We start from the raw sequence: 16,445 nt of genomic DNA, 5'->3' as shown, positions 1-16,445 counted from the left end.
CACACATAAAAGCATAAAACAATAATAGCAACTAGACTTAGTTGGTCATCATAGATACAAATATTCTACCACACATGCTCATACAAACATGCAAAAGTCACAAAGACAACTAGCATCCTACATACACCATTTGGTGAGGCGGCATTGGTGCCTTCGACTCACAAACACAGGGAGAAGACTCACCTCAAACTGCTGAAACAACCAGATAAATGTTCAGACTACTGATCCAGGAAACCTCCGTACTAAATATCATCAAATAATATCCTAATTAATAATCATGACATAAAACACAAATCGGGCCCTGCCTAAAGACACCCAAAAGCCTAGAGTGGCCTGAATTCCTAAATGGCACCCAAAGCCCATTATGGGCCCAATTCCAAGAAGGCCCAAGGCCTAACAATGAACCAACATGATCGGGGGCCATTCATGACTACGTTGGGCGTAGCCAGGAGTACGCCTAGCGTAGACGGTCTAACGCTAAACTCTCAAATAAAACGTCTTATTCCTTTAAGACACTTATTCCAACCCCATATCTGACCTCTAAATAAAGTCTTAATCCATAAAGTCTCCGAATTTAAGCCTTGCAATCGCTAAAGAGGGATCAATCCTCAAAACCCTAACTTTCACAACATTCAAGGTCACTTAACTCATGCATGGGCCAAAGGAAACGATCAAACAACCATTTTTATGAACCAAAGCATCCTAAAACACCTAAAATGATAGATAATAAGCTCTGGAGTGCTCCAACTCACAAAGATCCAAACTTTGGGACAAAGAACTCATAAATGGCCATCAAATGAGATATAGAAGGAATATCAGCAAGGCATGAGCTTTATACCTTCAAAAGATGCACAAAGTGAAAGAGTTTCTGGATCGTAGTGATGGTGGCGATCATGGTGGTGGCGACGTTGGTAGTGGTGGTGGGTGATGGCCGCTTTGGTAGTGGTGGTGGTGGGTGATGGTAGTGGTAGTGGCGGCAATGACGACGACGATGACGATGGTGGTCGGTGGCGACGACGACAGTGGCGACGATGGTGGTGGTGGGTGGCGGCGACAACGGTGGTGGTGGTGACGGCGGCGATAGTAGTAGTGGTGGTGGCGGCGGTGGTGGTGGTCGGTTTTGAATCTTTTTCCCCCGCTAAGTCGAACCAAACACATGAGTAATTATAGTCTTTTTTTTCTTTGAATTTCATTCATTTATTGCCAACCAAACACACGTAGGTTTTGAATTATAGAATTTAAAATAGAAATCGTTCTCATTAAAGAGATTTATATTTTACCCGTTTAAAGGACACTTTAATCGGTTAATTTATTTATTGTATATAAATGAAGTCATCCAATAAACACCTTTCTATCTGTGAATTGAAGCGACCAATCTAGACCTACACGTACGCAATCTACACCGCACGTGTCACTCGTCCGTACCCTTTTCCTCTTCTTTACTCTCACTCACTCCCTGTTAAAGTAAACCACCCCCACCCCCCACCCCACCCCCTTGTCCTCCAATGGATTCCCTTCTCTCCTCTTCCATGGCCAAACGCCCTTGCTCCTCCCCCAAACCTACGTCATCTGATTCTTCTTCCGATCACTTCAACATGGACGCTATCTTAAAATCCTTCTTAGCTCTCTCCGATTCTCCCTCAATCAACGCCTCATTCGACCGCCTCATCGAATGTACGTCCTCCGATTCCGATCAAAATCAGTTGATTCAACGAGCTTTGCATCTCGGATCTCTTTTACTTGAAGCTGGTAATCGATCTGCTCGGAAATGCTCCTCGTCTCATAACGCCGTTATTTGGCCACTCTCACCCGACCTCACCATCAAGGTATATTGATTTTTTTATTTGTTTGATTATGTTTCGATCTATTTATGCGAATAATTTTTTTATGCTATCGAGAATTAGTACAAGGAAGAAGTGTATCATGTTTTGCATCTAGTTCAAATGGTATCGGAGTTTCAGTCTTCTCCTTCTTGTGCTATGGCTTGCTTCCTTATCTCATCAAATTATTGTTTTTTTTTTTATATTAATTTATTTGTTTCCTTTGATATCGAGTTTTTTTTATTTGGATTATATTTCAATCCTTTTAAGCAAATATTTATTGTTTCAAATTTTGTTTTCTGTTGATAGTCTGGTTTATTAGGATGAGGAAGAAGGAAATCATGTTTATGTGCAGTTTTCTATCGTTCTATGGCTTAGCTTCCTTGTCTGATTAATGTATTGGTATTTTTTTTTAGTTCATTTGCTTGTCTTGTATAATGTATTAACTTTTTGATTTGGATCCTATTTCGATCTGTCTATGCGAATGGTTTTAGTTCTATTTTCTGTACATATCCTCGTGAATTAAGATATGAAATAAACATTATTTTGTTCGGATGTTTCTCTGCAATTTAATTTTCTTGTTTGTGAGCTTCACTCATTTGTCTTGTATGCTATATTGGGTATTTGATTTCGATCTGTTTATTCAAATAGTTTTCTTTCTGTTTTGTTCATATCTCCTAGACCTGGGATAAGGAACATCATGCTTATTTAGTTCAGAGATTTTTGCAACTCTCTCTCTTGTTTGTTATTGTTTCTTAACTTCACTTGTTTGTATTGTATAATGATCCATAGGTTTTTTCAATGCTGGATACACAAAGTGTGTGTTATGCTGCGGCTACATGTTCATTTTTTCAGAAGTGTGCTATGGATCCTCTGTGTTTTGCTAACATTGACTTGGCTACAATAGTCCCCAAAGTGAATAACGCTGTGGTGTCTACCATGATTCATCGAGCTGGAGGTGCACTTAGGTAACATGTTTTTCTCTTTTATGTGGCATATTATATGGTATACGAATACAAACATGATTTTCTTTTTTTGTATTTGTACTTTGTGACATATCAGGTCTATCAAGCTTGGTGTATTGCCACCTATTCCTGCACCTCCGTTCTTTTCATCTCAGCCATTAGTTTATAGCATTAGGAACTCTAATGATGCATCAGGATTCTCATGGAATGACAAGCGATCAAGGCAAGGAAAAGAATCTTCCATTCTTACAAGATCCTGCTTGAGTTCTTTGAGTGTTAATGGTGGTGCACCTGGGTATGTTTTCTTTATTTAGAGTAAATAAATGAGTAAATCCTGTTTACTCTACTATATATGTTCTGAGGTTTTATCTATATCATGTGATTAGGGCTCATTTAAGGAGATTGCACCTATTCAACATTGAAAGAATGGACAATACTGCCCTCTGGGCATCATTATCAGCTTGTCCATCTCTCCTTGATCTTGAAATTGTCGGCCTGTAAGTCCTTTATTTTATTTTCTTGACAAAATTTTCTTCTTTTTCCCATTCACTAAATAAATCCTGTTATGATATTGATAGGCATGTTGAGTTGAGGCATACTCTGGAGTCGATAAGCAAGAATTGTCCCTTGTTAGAACGTTTGGTCTTTGAATCTTCAAAAACAGGTATATATTAATTGTTATGTACCTCTTCTTTCATGCTCGACCTTTTGTTTTTACAAGAAATTGCAACATACATTCATTAATTATTTTCTCCTCATATACAATACAGGTAGAGATGATGGTTTAAAATTCCCAACCTGCAATGAATTTGTGCTCAACTGTCCTAACATAACAACTTTAGCACTAAAAGGATTCAAACTCCATGACTATAAGGCCCGTATGCTGGTGAAGGTACAGTTACTAGTTGTTATATCCTAGTAACAACAAGTAACAAAATGTATTGAAGTATGTTGTTAATATTTCAGGGGCTACAGAAATTGAAACATATTGACCTTTCAACATCGTACTCATTCACGGGTTCCTTCTTAAAGTAAGCAAAATTGTGTTGCTGACTATTATTGGAAATTTGAAAATTGAAAATTGAAAATTGAAATGATAGGAACCTCAGTGCGAATGGTGGTGGAGATAATTTGGAGGTGATGATTTTAAGGGACTGCATGCATCTCAAGGAAATTGAAGTGGAACGCTTTATGGCAGCTGTTCTTGCAGGCGAATTCAGACACCTCAAACACCTTGTACGTAGTAAAAAAAAATTCATTTATTTATTTATTTATTTATTTTTTGTGTGAGAGATGTAATAATATTGATAAACGAAAATAAAATATTTGGGAGAACAGGACATATCTAACAGGGAAGGTCTAGCATGCGAGGGTGACTGGTACAACAGATGTTACAGTGCCAGGTAGGCAGAGTCGTTTATTATTATTAGTTGAAAAATATTTTTTTTGTAAAGAAGAAATTTAGAAATTGGTTGGGAATTATGTATGCAGTTTTATTCCTATAAAGGAAGTATTGGAACAGAGGCCTGATTTCTGTCTGGTAGCAGAATTTCCAGTAGGAAGGTATGATTTTTTGTGAAGGAAAATGTAATACTAGTAGTATATAATATTTTGGTTTTGTTGAAAATATATGTATTGAATGCAGTTATATTGAGGTTGAAGAAATGACAACGGGAAGTGATGTGAGTTTACCATCGCCATCAGCATCACAGTCGGATACATCGGGATCTGATGGATCGGTTTTTATGAGCACATTGGATCATGGTAATGGCAGTGGTAGTGGTAATGAAGACAGTGTTGAAACCAGTTTTGTAAGTTATGAGGAGGAAAATTCAGATTAGTTTTAGCTTGGTTTTTCCGACACATAGAATAACGTAGATTCCATAGATTCAAATTTAATTAATATCGTCTAATGGAATTCTTATTTTGGAAAATAAACTTGTAATTTAGTTGGCTATTATTGTTTTCTATTTAACCTGGATGAAGATGCAAACTCAAAATAAACAAAATCAAAATACTTGTTTATTCTATCATATATTCTCAAAACATATCGGCCCATCTTTGTAGTAGTTTTCTTTTCTTTCTATAAGAAAAAAAGGGCCGCTTAAAGCCTTAAAGCCTTAAACTAACACTGTACGTACAAATTCGTAAACTAAACTCATTCAATTACAGTCTAAATCTTGTACAGATTCCTTAAATAATCATAGACTATGGTAAACTTTACCGGTTGGAATTTCTATTACCTAAAATCTAATCACATTCTCATCCAAAAATTAGTAAGGTTCCAATTTTTAAAATATCAACAACTTTAATACACAAATATTGTATACATATAATAATCATACAAAGTTTACAGTATCTAAATTTCATGATAAATTGATTCAGATCCTAACATAAATAATAGAGAGGCAAAAGACAATAAAGACTAATCTCATTTATCATTTTCCAAAAAAAAAAAAAAAAAAAAAAAGACTATTCACATTTACCAAATAGAGAAAAAATCGTAGGTCAAATATGATAATATTAAGAATTTCGCAGTTTATATCTGCAAAATTATGTGAGTTATTTTTTAGGTCAAAGCTACAATATAATAAAGCTCTTTTTGTTGTGGAAATGATATTTTTGAAGATTTTAACATAAAAAGATATCGCAGGTTTATTCGACATGTATATAAAGCTCTTTAAGTTTTTTTTTTGAGGTTAAAACTATAATATAAAGCTCTTTTTGTTATGGAAATTGTCTTTGAAGATTTACCGTAAAAAATGTTTTTTTTTTTTTTTTTTTTTTTTTTTGGTAGATAAAACCTGTATTCCGAAGTCAAACCTCCAGATTTTTGTTTATTTTTTAAAACGACGTCTTGAAGATTTCTCTTCCCACTTGATGATTTTGCATAAATAAAACTTCTATAAAACTAAAGGCTATTTGACGAGTTTTTTATTTTTCTTTTAAAAAAGTAATAAATATGATTAATGATTTGTTTTTTTCTCAATAATGAAAAAAATACCATTCCTAAATTCCATAACCCAACACCAACATCATCATCAGATCTTCATTCTACTAAAGTTGAGTAGAAAATGAATTTTATTTTAATATACTAATATTTAGGATGTCATATTACAAACTTCACATTTTTAATATTCCACCATTTTTTTAAAAAAACTGTGTTATGTTCAACTTTGACCATCACCAATTTACTTTGTAAAATGACATTCACTCATTTATTTTTTAAAATATAATTTTGAACTTTGTAAAATATCACTTTCATCATTTTATTTTCTAAACTTCTATGTTTATCATTCATAGAATCATAATATACATAATATGATTTTACTTGATAACTTTCGTTCGTTAAATTCAAATAACCCTGTTATAAAACTATAATTGTTCAAGTCAAATAAATGGAAATATATTACTTTAAATATCATAGCAACTAGGTGATATGCCCACAGGACGGAGTTTTTTTTTTTATTTTTTATTTTACTTAAATTTGACTCTGCCACATAAAATATACTAGTAATTTTCATTACATTTTCTTTAAATACCTACTTATTTCTATAAGAAACAAATGTTTACCCAGAGTAAAAGATTTTACTCGGATTCTAATGATTGTAAATTTGGGTTTAGTTTGTTCCTTATTCTTCAACAGCTGTGAGGTGAGATAGAGATTCAGAGCACATAATTTAGGAGAAATTAATTTCCCATGTATAGGTGAGGTAGAGATTCAGAGAAAAGAATCATAGCCAAGAGATTATTAAATGGTTACAATAAAGGAGAGATGTAGTTTTAGTGATTGCTTGTTATATATATATCTATAGCATCCAACTTTCCTTTCATTTTATTACAACATTCTACTCTTAAAAACCTACCCAGTTTTAGGTTAACTTTTAGATTATAATGTCACATCATATACTCTGTTGTTATATAATCATGCATGTCATCCAACAGTTTCAAGTAGTTGAATGAAGATACAGTAAATAAGTAAAATAGAAGCATCAGTTCTAACATGATGTGATTTAAGTACAATAATATAACAATTGATTATAAATATCAACATTTATAGAGTTGTATGTTAGGATAAAGAAGTTAAAGAACCTAAACTCCAAAAGTTTTTATGATATAATCAGGTATCTTTTTAAAAACCAAGTTTTGTGATTCATGATAAGTCAACTAGTTTGGGTTGAAAACTTGAAATAGATATATGACACACTATAAATAAATACAACTTAGAACCCACCCTAGTTAAAATAGGAAACATTGATTTTATGTGAAAACTTACTTATAGTGAACTATGATGATTACTTGAAACTTTCTTTAATGAAATCATGTTTTCTTCCAAACCAACATTCCATGCATATAATTAATTCTTGTAACTAACTACATATAATTAATTCTTTTCATGCATCTGGTATTGCTATTGGAAAATGAAAACAACTAGTTATTTTAAAAATAGAAGAATTAGTAATATCAACATTATGTACACTTTAAAAAATGCAACACAAACCAAATACTAATGCCGAATATTTTCTTCTCATACATTTGGGTTGTGTCTGCAAATTAATTGGAAAGTAAACCCATCTCAATTAAACAGAAATGCACAACTTTATTTCTAAATGAGTTAAAAATACAAACAGTAAATTATCTTTCCCTAATTGAATCTCTAATAGCTCACAATAAGTAATTTACTTCTCTCTCTACATAATTTAATCCAATAACATTTTCACAGTCAAAACAAAGCAAAACAACTCTTTAAATTAATTAAGACATTTCATCAAAAACCTAGAGTGCACACAGAAGAAACAATCTACAACTAAACAATACCTTTTTGGATTTCAAAACATCGCCAATCACCTTCTTTTGATTGATGCTTTCGACTATGGGACTAATTTGAAAAAGTTACCCTTGATGATCAACATTATATTAGTATAGTGGCCATAAGTGCTTTAATCAATACTTGAGGAACCCGATATATTTTTTTCTAAAAAACAAAATCATGGATATACAGTGTAGCAAAAGCCAATTTTCTTCACCTTTGATCAATAGCCATCCCAAGAAAGAAAGCCCTAAAGGGGAAGCCCCAAATGAACAGGAATAGACAGTTGAAGGGTATGTCCCCTTTCAGAAACTATATAAGACTGAATACGATCAGAAAGTTGAAAAATAGTGGAATGAAATACATTTAAAGAACCAAAGAACATAAATTTTGAGTGTATTTTGCTAGGTGTGCAGCCAATGGTGATCTATGAGCATCTATCAAAATATTTAGGAATTAAGTGCATCAGAGTACTTCAAATCTTGAAAAATAATATATGTAGAGACCAAGGGGATTTACACATGAAAATGAAATTCTCAATTATTTTGCTTTGACAAAAATAACTACTGATTTTGAAATCACCAAAGTCAATAAAAGCTTCATCATAAAAGTATGCAAACCAAGTAAGTGTTACATATAAGCTTCATCAATAAAAGTTTGAGCATAAGACTTAGAAATGTTAATAAAAAATCTATCACATAGCATTGAACTTTTAACTTTTTTTTGTTGAGACATTCATTATTATACTTTGTAAAATCCACCCATAATAGCAGTGAAAATTGCTTAACCTTATGGATCAATATCAACCTAGGCAACATTATCATGCTATTTTTGTCATGACAATAAAATTAGCATGTTAGTTTTGTTTTAAAAATGAAAGTAGCATGAGGGTAAATTAGTCGATTTAAAAATAAAAGAAAGGTTTGTGAAAATCAGATGTAGCAAAACAAAAGGGTTATCGACCTTTTCACCCATCACTATTTACCCTTGATGATCAACATTATATATATTACTATAGTGACCATAACAAAAGCCATAAGTTTCTTCACCTTTGATCAACAGCCATTACTTAATTATTGACAACTTTTAACATTAAAATCGATTGAATTCTTCACTAAATGAAAACATTGTTTTATCAAGTCAAACAAAGATCTTAAGACATCATTATCCAGGTAGCACTCTATCAATGTAGCAATTATTGAGAAAAAGTATAATACTACACAAGTAACTGAGAGTATAATACTACAGTTTTCAATATATAATTTCTGAATAGAAAAAAAAAACTTTAGATTTTAAAGGTACAATGTATTACAACTACAATGTCTTAGTAGGTTATATTATGAGAATATAATGTTGCAATTTGTTAGATTTTGAGAGTACAATGTCTTGATATTAGAATTTTTTAAACATGTTCAGTTTTTCTAAGTACAGTGACTTGATAGGAAAAATAATGCAATCACATGGTCTTTGATTATGAAAGTATTAATGTTTTAATATAAAGTTTTACACCTTAGCATCTAAATAGCATACACAAATGCACATGAAAATTTCAGAGATATTAATAACAAATAAACATGATCAAATTATAGCCCATAAAAATGCAATTAGACATTATTTTTCAAACAAACTATTAAACAATGAAAAAAGATTACTTACATTTGTTAAATAAATAATGAAACAAAATACCTCCTGTCTATAGATTTAAGAAAATACTATTTAATAGTCGTTTAGATTTTTCAAGTATTCAAATTTAATCACGAGGGTATGGTATGGTTGATCATCAGATGTGTAGTTCATCTCAGGAGCATCCACAAGCTTTAGTTCATAAACACACACGGATATTATATATTGGTTTATATATAGCATCCTACTTTACTTTCATCTTATCAAAACATTCTATTTTCAAAAATCCACCCAGTTTTTGGTAAGCTTTTTAGAGTATAATGTCCTAATAAAAAAAATGAAACTATGATGTTATAAATGGGTAGATTATTCAAAGTTTAATGTCACAATAAGAAAAAAAACATAAAGTACAATGCTTAATTAGGTATAATGTCCAATGAAGAAAATAGGTAAAATGTAATTGGGTAGAAAAAATATAAGAGTTGAAAGTTTAATACTGTAATAGAAAGAAATGAAACTAGGATGCTATAATGAAACACAACACATAAACATAACTTACACTTTAATAAAATCCATGACATGATGGCCAAGTTTGTCCCACATGGCATGGGAGATGCATTGTTGCCTGAAAGATATAATAATATCAGACATGGCAGATTATATATTCTTTAAAGCATGGAAAACTAAAAGTGCTGAACAAAGTTTTGTAAATTGTTACCTTTAAACAGACCACCAGATAGATACCTTTAAACATTTACCAACAAAAACCACAAAAACACATTCTGAAAAAAGAGATAAAGATGACATCAAGGACAAAAAGATCATTTTCATAAATTTAACATCTAATCTAGGTTATTAGAGTTGCGACCAAAAGCATTGTGAAACCATGAAGAAAATAGGACCAAATCGCAAAATAGGTCACGTCATTACATCTGAATGAAGAGATTCCTGCAAAAAAAATTGAAGTTTTTTACCAAAAATTCTCATATATGTAATTAATACTTTTACTCACAAAAGAGAATTGATTATTACCTCATTCATTATATTGACCAATTGTTTTTGGCATTTCAACCCACACCATGCGGCATTTCCTTTCTCTGATGTCCCAACTTATTAAATAAAAAAGTACACTTTTTAAATAAGTATAAGAATTGACTAAATAACAAATATCTTTTGTAAAGAATTACCAGACATACTAAACATAGGGGTATTTATGGATTCTTCATTGTAAGTTTTCGTTAATTTTCAGCTGCAACTTCACACTATATCTTTATCTCTAACATATTCAGACACATTTTAAGCAAGCATTAAGAGGTTAATTTAGCTTTTGTAATAACAATCTTTATAATAAGCAACATTGACTTAAGAGTACTATAAGTTGTTAAAACAGCAAAGCCTTCTAAATTTATATTTTCATTGTAATGGATGTAATCAAAATTAAAGTGAAGATTTGGACCAGTTATCAGAATTGCTCCAATTGCAAAGAGATCTGATTCTCGTTTAACAATGCTTCACGAAAATGTTATAATCCATTTTGTTGTGTATATAATAACTACTAAACTCTTCAACTTATATGTAAATCTTGCAACTTCACATCAAAAATACAATATAAACTTAGTATTTAGACTACCTGTGCATTTTATCAGCAGCATTAAATCAATTTCATCACCTAGCTCCATCTTAAGCTGCATCCACAAAAAAGTATACATCTCATGAAGGTAATATATATAAAAAAAGTCTGTACATACTACATACCATAAGCTTTTTTAATTTATTTTTCAAGAGATAATTAGACAATGAAAAAAGAGTGCTTACACATTGTTAAGAAATTTACCTCATTAGGAGTTTGCTCCTTTTATCACTGTATGCATTCATAAACTTTTTCAGCTGAGTGTTGTGCATAATCCTGAAGAACACCTCATTGAGATCTACATAGTTTGTATAAAAACAGGACACATTATCAGAAATAGCCACTTACAATTTTTATCATAACAACAAACGTAGCATGTTATTTTTGTTTTAGAAATGAAAGTAGCACGCAATTTTTGTCATAAAAATGAAATTATTGAAAGTAGCATGAGGGTAAATTAGTCAATTAAAAAAAAAAGCAAAATCAACACTTTAAAAGTGGTCAATGATTGGAGAGTTGATTATTGCATTTAGCCCTAAAAACAATCTAATACTTGTAATCTTGGAAGGTTTCAGATGCATACCTGTAGATAGTGGTAGCAAACTGAAACAAAAAAGCACCGACCAACGAAAAACAGAAGAAGAGACTGTTTGTGGGGCAATTTTTTGTATTATTCCACACTGCAAATCAACAACTAAGGACCAAATAAATAGCATAAAAACATTCTAAAAAACCCAGACTTCTACCCACTAGTTCAACTACTGCCAAAATGGCTTTAACTGGATCAAACAAAGCAAAAGACTAAAATACCCCTAAGACAATCAATCAAATCACGTGATTTTGACTCGGTTTGGATTGACACCCACTGTTTGATATAAAATTCCAATATTTTCAATGTAGACTAACTTCATCAAATGGGAAATATGTCATATTTGATGAAATGTAGAGCAGAACATTCCCATTTTTCTGGAAGAACAATAATATCAGTAAATGTAGAGCAAAACAAGAGGTTTACGTTAAGAAAGTGTATATGGATATGAAATCTAGAGTTGATAAAAAATGTGGATTGATTTAGGCAATTAATTGTCTCTCGATTTGATGATTCAAATCCTAACCTTCGTGAATGTCCCTTCAGAACAAAATTTGATATGCAACTTTTAAGTGTGAAACGTATCAACTACTCAAGTCATATTTGACAATCTCCTCCTATTAAACTAATTCTGTTCAGAGTTTTTAGCTATATATAGATTTGATATGCCATTAAAAACTTTTAGGCGTTTAGCTAGATCTAAAATATGCCAAATTCTAAAGTAGTTACATTTGTTATATATATATAATGAAATTTTTTTGCATTCCTCAACAAAATTCCTTGGCTTTTATTGATGACTACAAGCCTACCATCTGTATCCAAAGAGGGTGATAATAAAATTCCAACCATTTCAGCATAATATTACTATATAAAACTTTATTTAGAACTAACTTACTGTCCTATATGAAAATAGACATGATCCCGAATATGACTCCATGTTCTTTCATTATAAGCCAGAGGTTTTTTCTGATACAAAAAGGCAGAACTTGTCAGAACTCAGAAGAACATAATAAAGCACACTAACTTAGAAAGAAGAGTAAGTATTGTCATTTTACTAGGCACAAATATGAAAACATAACATACCTCAACTAAGGACCAAATTTTTAAAAAACGAATCAGCTATACTCAGGGAGCAAAAACATAATATTACTCTAAAAAGAGATAAATCATTCATATAGTATTACTTTAAATTATTGTTACAGAATCATTGATATTCGATAATGAAAGGTATTTATTAAGTACTAATAGTAAAACAAAGTTATCTATTAAATAATTAACAAAAACTGCAATACATGATCGCATTTCTGTTACAGATAGATCGCTAAAAAGAACAAGGTGATTCTATAGCAATAAGATGCTTGTTCAAGCATCACAGCTGAATGAAAAGATTCCTGCAAAAAGAAAATGAATTTTTTAAACAAAATTCTCATACATGTAAATGATATTTTTATTTACAAAAGAGAATTGATTATTACCTCATTATATTGACCACTTGTTTTTAACATTTCAACCCACCATGTGGCATTTCCTTTCCCTGATGTTTTTAACATTTCACGTTTTAATGTTATAATCCTAAAATGTTGCATATATTGGTATTTATTTAGACCTTGTAACTTCACATAAAAAATACACTATAAATTAGTATTTAGACTCTTGTTCAGATGAAACCAGATAACATGATATCAATACTGGAGCACCACCTACAAACTTTTCCCTTTCAGTAGGCGCAACATTAAATCAATTTCATCACCTTGCTCCATACAAAAAAAAAAAAAAAGTATACATCTCATGAAGGAAATATAAATACAAAAGTCTGTACATTTTTATTTTTCAAAGCGATAATTAAACAATGAAAAAAGAGTGCTTACACACTATTAAAAAAATTTACCTCATCAAGAGTTTGCTCCTTCTATCACTGTATGCATAAACTTTTTCAGCTGATTGACATCTACATTGTTTGTAAAAAAACAGGACACATATTATAAATGAGACTCTTATCAGTAAATACCACCAAAAATAACAACCAACTGCAATCAAAGGATCCAGATCTTTTGCATCAAGAGCACAATGGAACATAAACAAGATATATTCTTTAAAATATGGAAAACTAAAAGTGTTGAAGAATGTTTTGAAAATTGTTACCTTTAAGTAATGTTTGTCTCTTTGCATTATATGCAACAACATTAGACAGACTTTCTCTTAGAACAATGCCAATAACTATAAACCTAAATAAGCCTTACTGATTGAAAAATACATCAATTTACCATATACTCTGTTATGTAATTGTGGAACACTTCAGGCAGAACACAGTAGGTTTCAATTCTGCCATGCCATCCAACAATTTCAAGTTGTCCTACACAAATGAAAATACAATGTTAAGTTTTGCCCCCCAATAAGTCAAAATGAAACAGCGGTTTTATCATAATGTGATTGAGTACACTAAAGAAATCATTATCATGAACTTAATTTAAAAAAAAAAAAAAACATAACCTTGAATTTCTTACTACTTAATAAAATCCAACTGAAATATGATCAGGTTATCTGTTCACCTTGGTTGCTTCAGAAACAGATTGAAAACCCCTGTTTGGAGTGCATCCAATAGTGATCTTTGAGTATCTATCTGCATTATTAATGAACAATACTATTAATTCAAAACATTTGGGAATTTAGTGCATCAATGTTGATATCTGGTCATAAACTGCACTTCGAATCTTGAAATATAATATATCTAGTGACCAAGGGTATTGACACATGAAATCAAACATGGATTTCTCAAATTTTTTTGCTTTGACAAAGTAATAACTGATTTTGAAATCAACAAAGTCAGAATTTTATGGATTGCAATCATGCAGATTTGTCATCATTCCATCATAATAATTTGCCTCACAGTGCAGAACATTGTATACTAAGAGACCCTTTTGTAGTACTTGCTGAAAGAGCAAAACAGCAATCCAAACATGGTAAAATGCACAACGCCCTGAAAGAAACTGATTAAAAAGAATAAATAAGAAATGTGATCATATTTATGAAGACAGACAGCTTTAAAGAGAAGAAAAAGAGCTATTGCTCTGATTTGGCCTTAGGAACAGTAAATAACAAAATCCGAAATACATTCTCAAAAACCCCCACCCAAAAGATTAACAGAACTACAGAAACAATATGTGGCTTCCTTCTATTTTTAAATTGCAATACTACTGGTCCAGTTCGAAAATTAGACTTTATAGAAAAATAAAAACGCCAACAAAACGATGAAGAAGAAGAAGACATGGTTTCTACTAGAACAATGAAAAGAAATAGAATTAAAAAAGAAACAACAGCTAACCTTCTATTTTTTTCTTATCCATACATAGAGAGGAAATCATAACATCTGAATTACAGAAGAAAAAAAAAACCCTAGAAAACTACAACAAAAGTGAGAAAGAGAAAAACGAAAGGAATGAAAACTTACAACGATCTTTGTCAGTTTCTTTGGATTGTAAGTAAACTTACAGCGATCTTTGGGTCTCCGAGAAGTGGAGTTACAGAGAACACGGTGAGTCTCTCCGACGGTGTTCGGACAGCGCGATGAGTGAAGAGTGACGAACGGTCATTTTATGCGCCAAATACACCGACCCAAACTTTTTGACTTCCTAACGGCTCTTTTTATAAAACCTTTCCAAAATTAACAGCTTGTTATACAAGCAAATAAATATAATAACCTTAAATTTATGAATATGCTTATTTATCATCGTTTATATTAAAGTTTCATGAGTAAATTACAAATTTTTTTTTTTTGAATTTTTTGGATGTCTTTTTATTAACTTTCAAAATTGGAGACGTGATTTCTTTGGTCTTTGTCCCATTTAAATTGAAAAAAACTATTTTGTCTCTTTTATTTATTTTTTACATTTTTTAATATTTATTTACTATTTATTAAATTATAGAAACAAGAAAACCCCTCATCCCATCCTTAAGAGTCGTTTTTCCCAACCATCGATTGAATCCTTCATCAGGTACACCCCTTTTCATTTTTTTCCTTTAATTTGAGATATGTTCTTTATCCTCTCACTCTCATTTTCTATATATTATCGGTGCACCAACCCTCATATCTCTTTCAACCAACATCGATTATCTCATTTTTGTCATTTATTATTGTTTTCAATTCAGAATATTAATACTTAATAATTTAAAAAGAAGTTGCATATTTGTAAAATTGTTTATAAATAGTTTAAGGTAGATGAGTTTCTCACTTTGTATATAAAATTGTTTAAGGTAGAATAATTACTTTTCAAATCTAACAACTCCCCTACAAACATCTACATGTGTAACTCATATCAAAATTCAAAAGTATTAATTACAATATATTGTTTAATAGTAAAAAATAATAGGAATAATTCAAAAGTATTAATCAAAATTCAAAAGTATTAATCCAAAAAACATGTCATATTACTTTTTTATTAAACAAGATATTATAATTTGTTACTTTTGAATTTTGATATGGGCTACCTATGTAGATGTTTGGAGTGGATTTATTGGATCTGAAAAGTATTTCTTCTACCTTAAACAATTTTATATACAAAGTGAGAAACCTATCTACCTTAAACTATTTATAAACAATTTTACAAACATGCAACTTATTTTAAATTCTTAAGTATTAATATTTTGAATTGAAAACAATAATAAAAAATGTGAAATGACCATATACAAAGTAAAAATATACAAGCAAACATTCATGATTTCAATGCTAAAAACATCACCATCTCCTCGACCTCCATCCTTAAATAATTTCATTAATATTATTTTTTCGTTTAAATGCATTTAAATGTATTAGTAACAATATTAATAATAACAAGTTCAAAAAATAGTATTTTTATTTATAATAATAATAATAATAATAATAATAATAATAATAATAATAATGGTTTTGTTTGTAGAAAAGTCCTAATATTTTTGTTTACAGAAAAGTTATAATATTTTTTGTTTATAGAAAAGTCCCAATATATTAGGTTAGTTTATGAAATAGTCCCAA

The 16,445-nt window shown here is 30.8% G+C and overlaps 1 protein-coding gene and 1 long non-coding RNA gene across 26 annotated transcripts; one reads left to right on the top strand and one right to left on the bottom strand.

Moving 5' to 3' along the window:
• Positions 1-1,481: 1,481 nt before the first annotated feature.
• LOC111917638 (F-box protein At4g02760) lies at positions 1,482-4,742 on the top strand. 2 transcript variants are annotated; one of them, XM_042901961.2, is made up of 11 exons: positions 1,482-1,826; positions 2,613-2,788; positions 2,883-3,080; positions 3,172-3,282; positions 3,364-3,449; positions 3,556-3,677; positions 3,752-3,816; positions 3,895-4,021; positions 4,124-4,188; positions 4,277-4,348; positions 4,431-4,742. In XM_042901961.2, the coding sequence occupies exons 1-11, from the start codon at positions 1,506-1,508 to the stop codon at positions 4,624-4,626; spliced, it is 1,539 nt and encodes a 512-aa protein (XP_042757895.1). In that variant the 5' UTR covers positions 1,482-1,505; the 3' UTR covers positions 4,627-4,742. The 2 variants fall into 2 exon arrangements, with proteins under 2 accessions (XP_042757895.1, XP_023769078.1); XM_023913310.3 differs by having other exon boundaries at positions 3,886-4,021.
• Positions 4,743-7,365: 2,623 nt separating this feature from the next.
• Positions 7,366-15,058, bottom strand: LOC111917639 (uncharacterized). Of its 24 annotated transcripts, XR_006191648.2 has the most exons (11): positions 14,886-15,055; positions 13,987-14,424; positions 13,326-13,790; positions 12,913-12,971; positions 12,521-12,828; positions 12,333-12,403; positions 11,432-11,528; positions 11,053-11,146; positions 10,251-10,903; positions 9,937-10,166; positions 7,366-9,843 (listed from the first exon to the last, which is right to left on the bottom strand). It is a non-coding gene; the product is annotated as an uncharacterized LOC111917639 (long non-coding RNA). The 24 variants fall into 24 exon arrangements; XR_008223923.1 differs by having other exon boundaries at positions 11,432-12,828; positions 13,942-14,057; positions 14,325-14,424; positions 14,886-15,058; XR_008223921.1 differs by having other exon boundaries at positions 11,432-12,828; positions 13,326-13,385; positions 13,702-13,790; positions 13,942-14,424; positions 14,886-15,057.
• Between the last annotated feature and the right edge of the window lie 1,387 nt (positions 15,059-16,445).

The sequence above is a fragment of the Lactuca sativa genome, chromosome 5 (genome assembly GCF_002870075.4).
Source record: "Lactuca sativa cultivar Salinas chromosome 5, Lsat_Salinas_v11, whole genome shotgun sequence".
Lineage (NCBI taxonomy): Eukaryota > Viridiplantae > Streptophyta > Magnoliopsida > Asterales > Asteraceae > Lactuca > Lactuca sativa.
The sequence above is the reverse complement of the archived record's forward strand: the minus strand, read 5'-3'. Positions and strand labels throughout refer to the sequence as shown.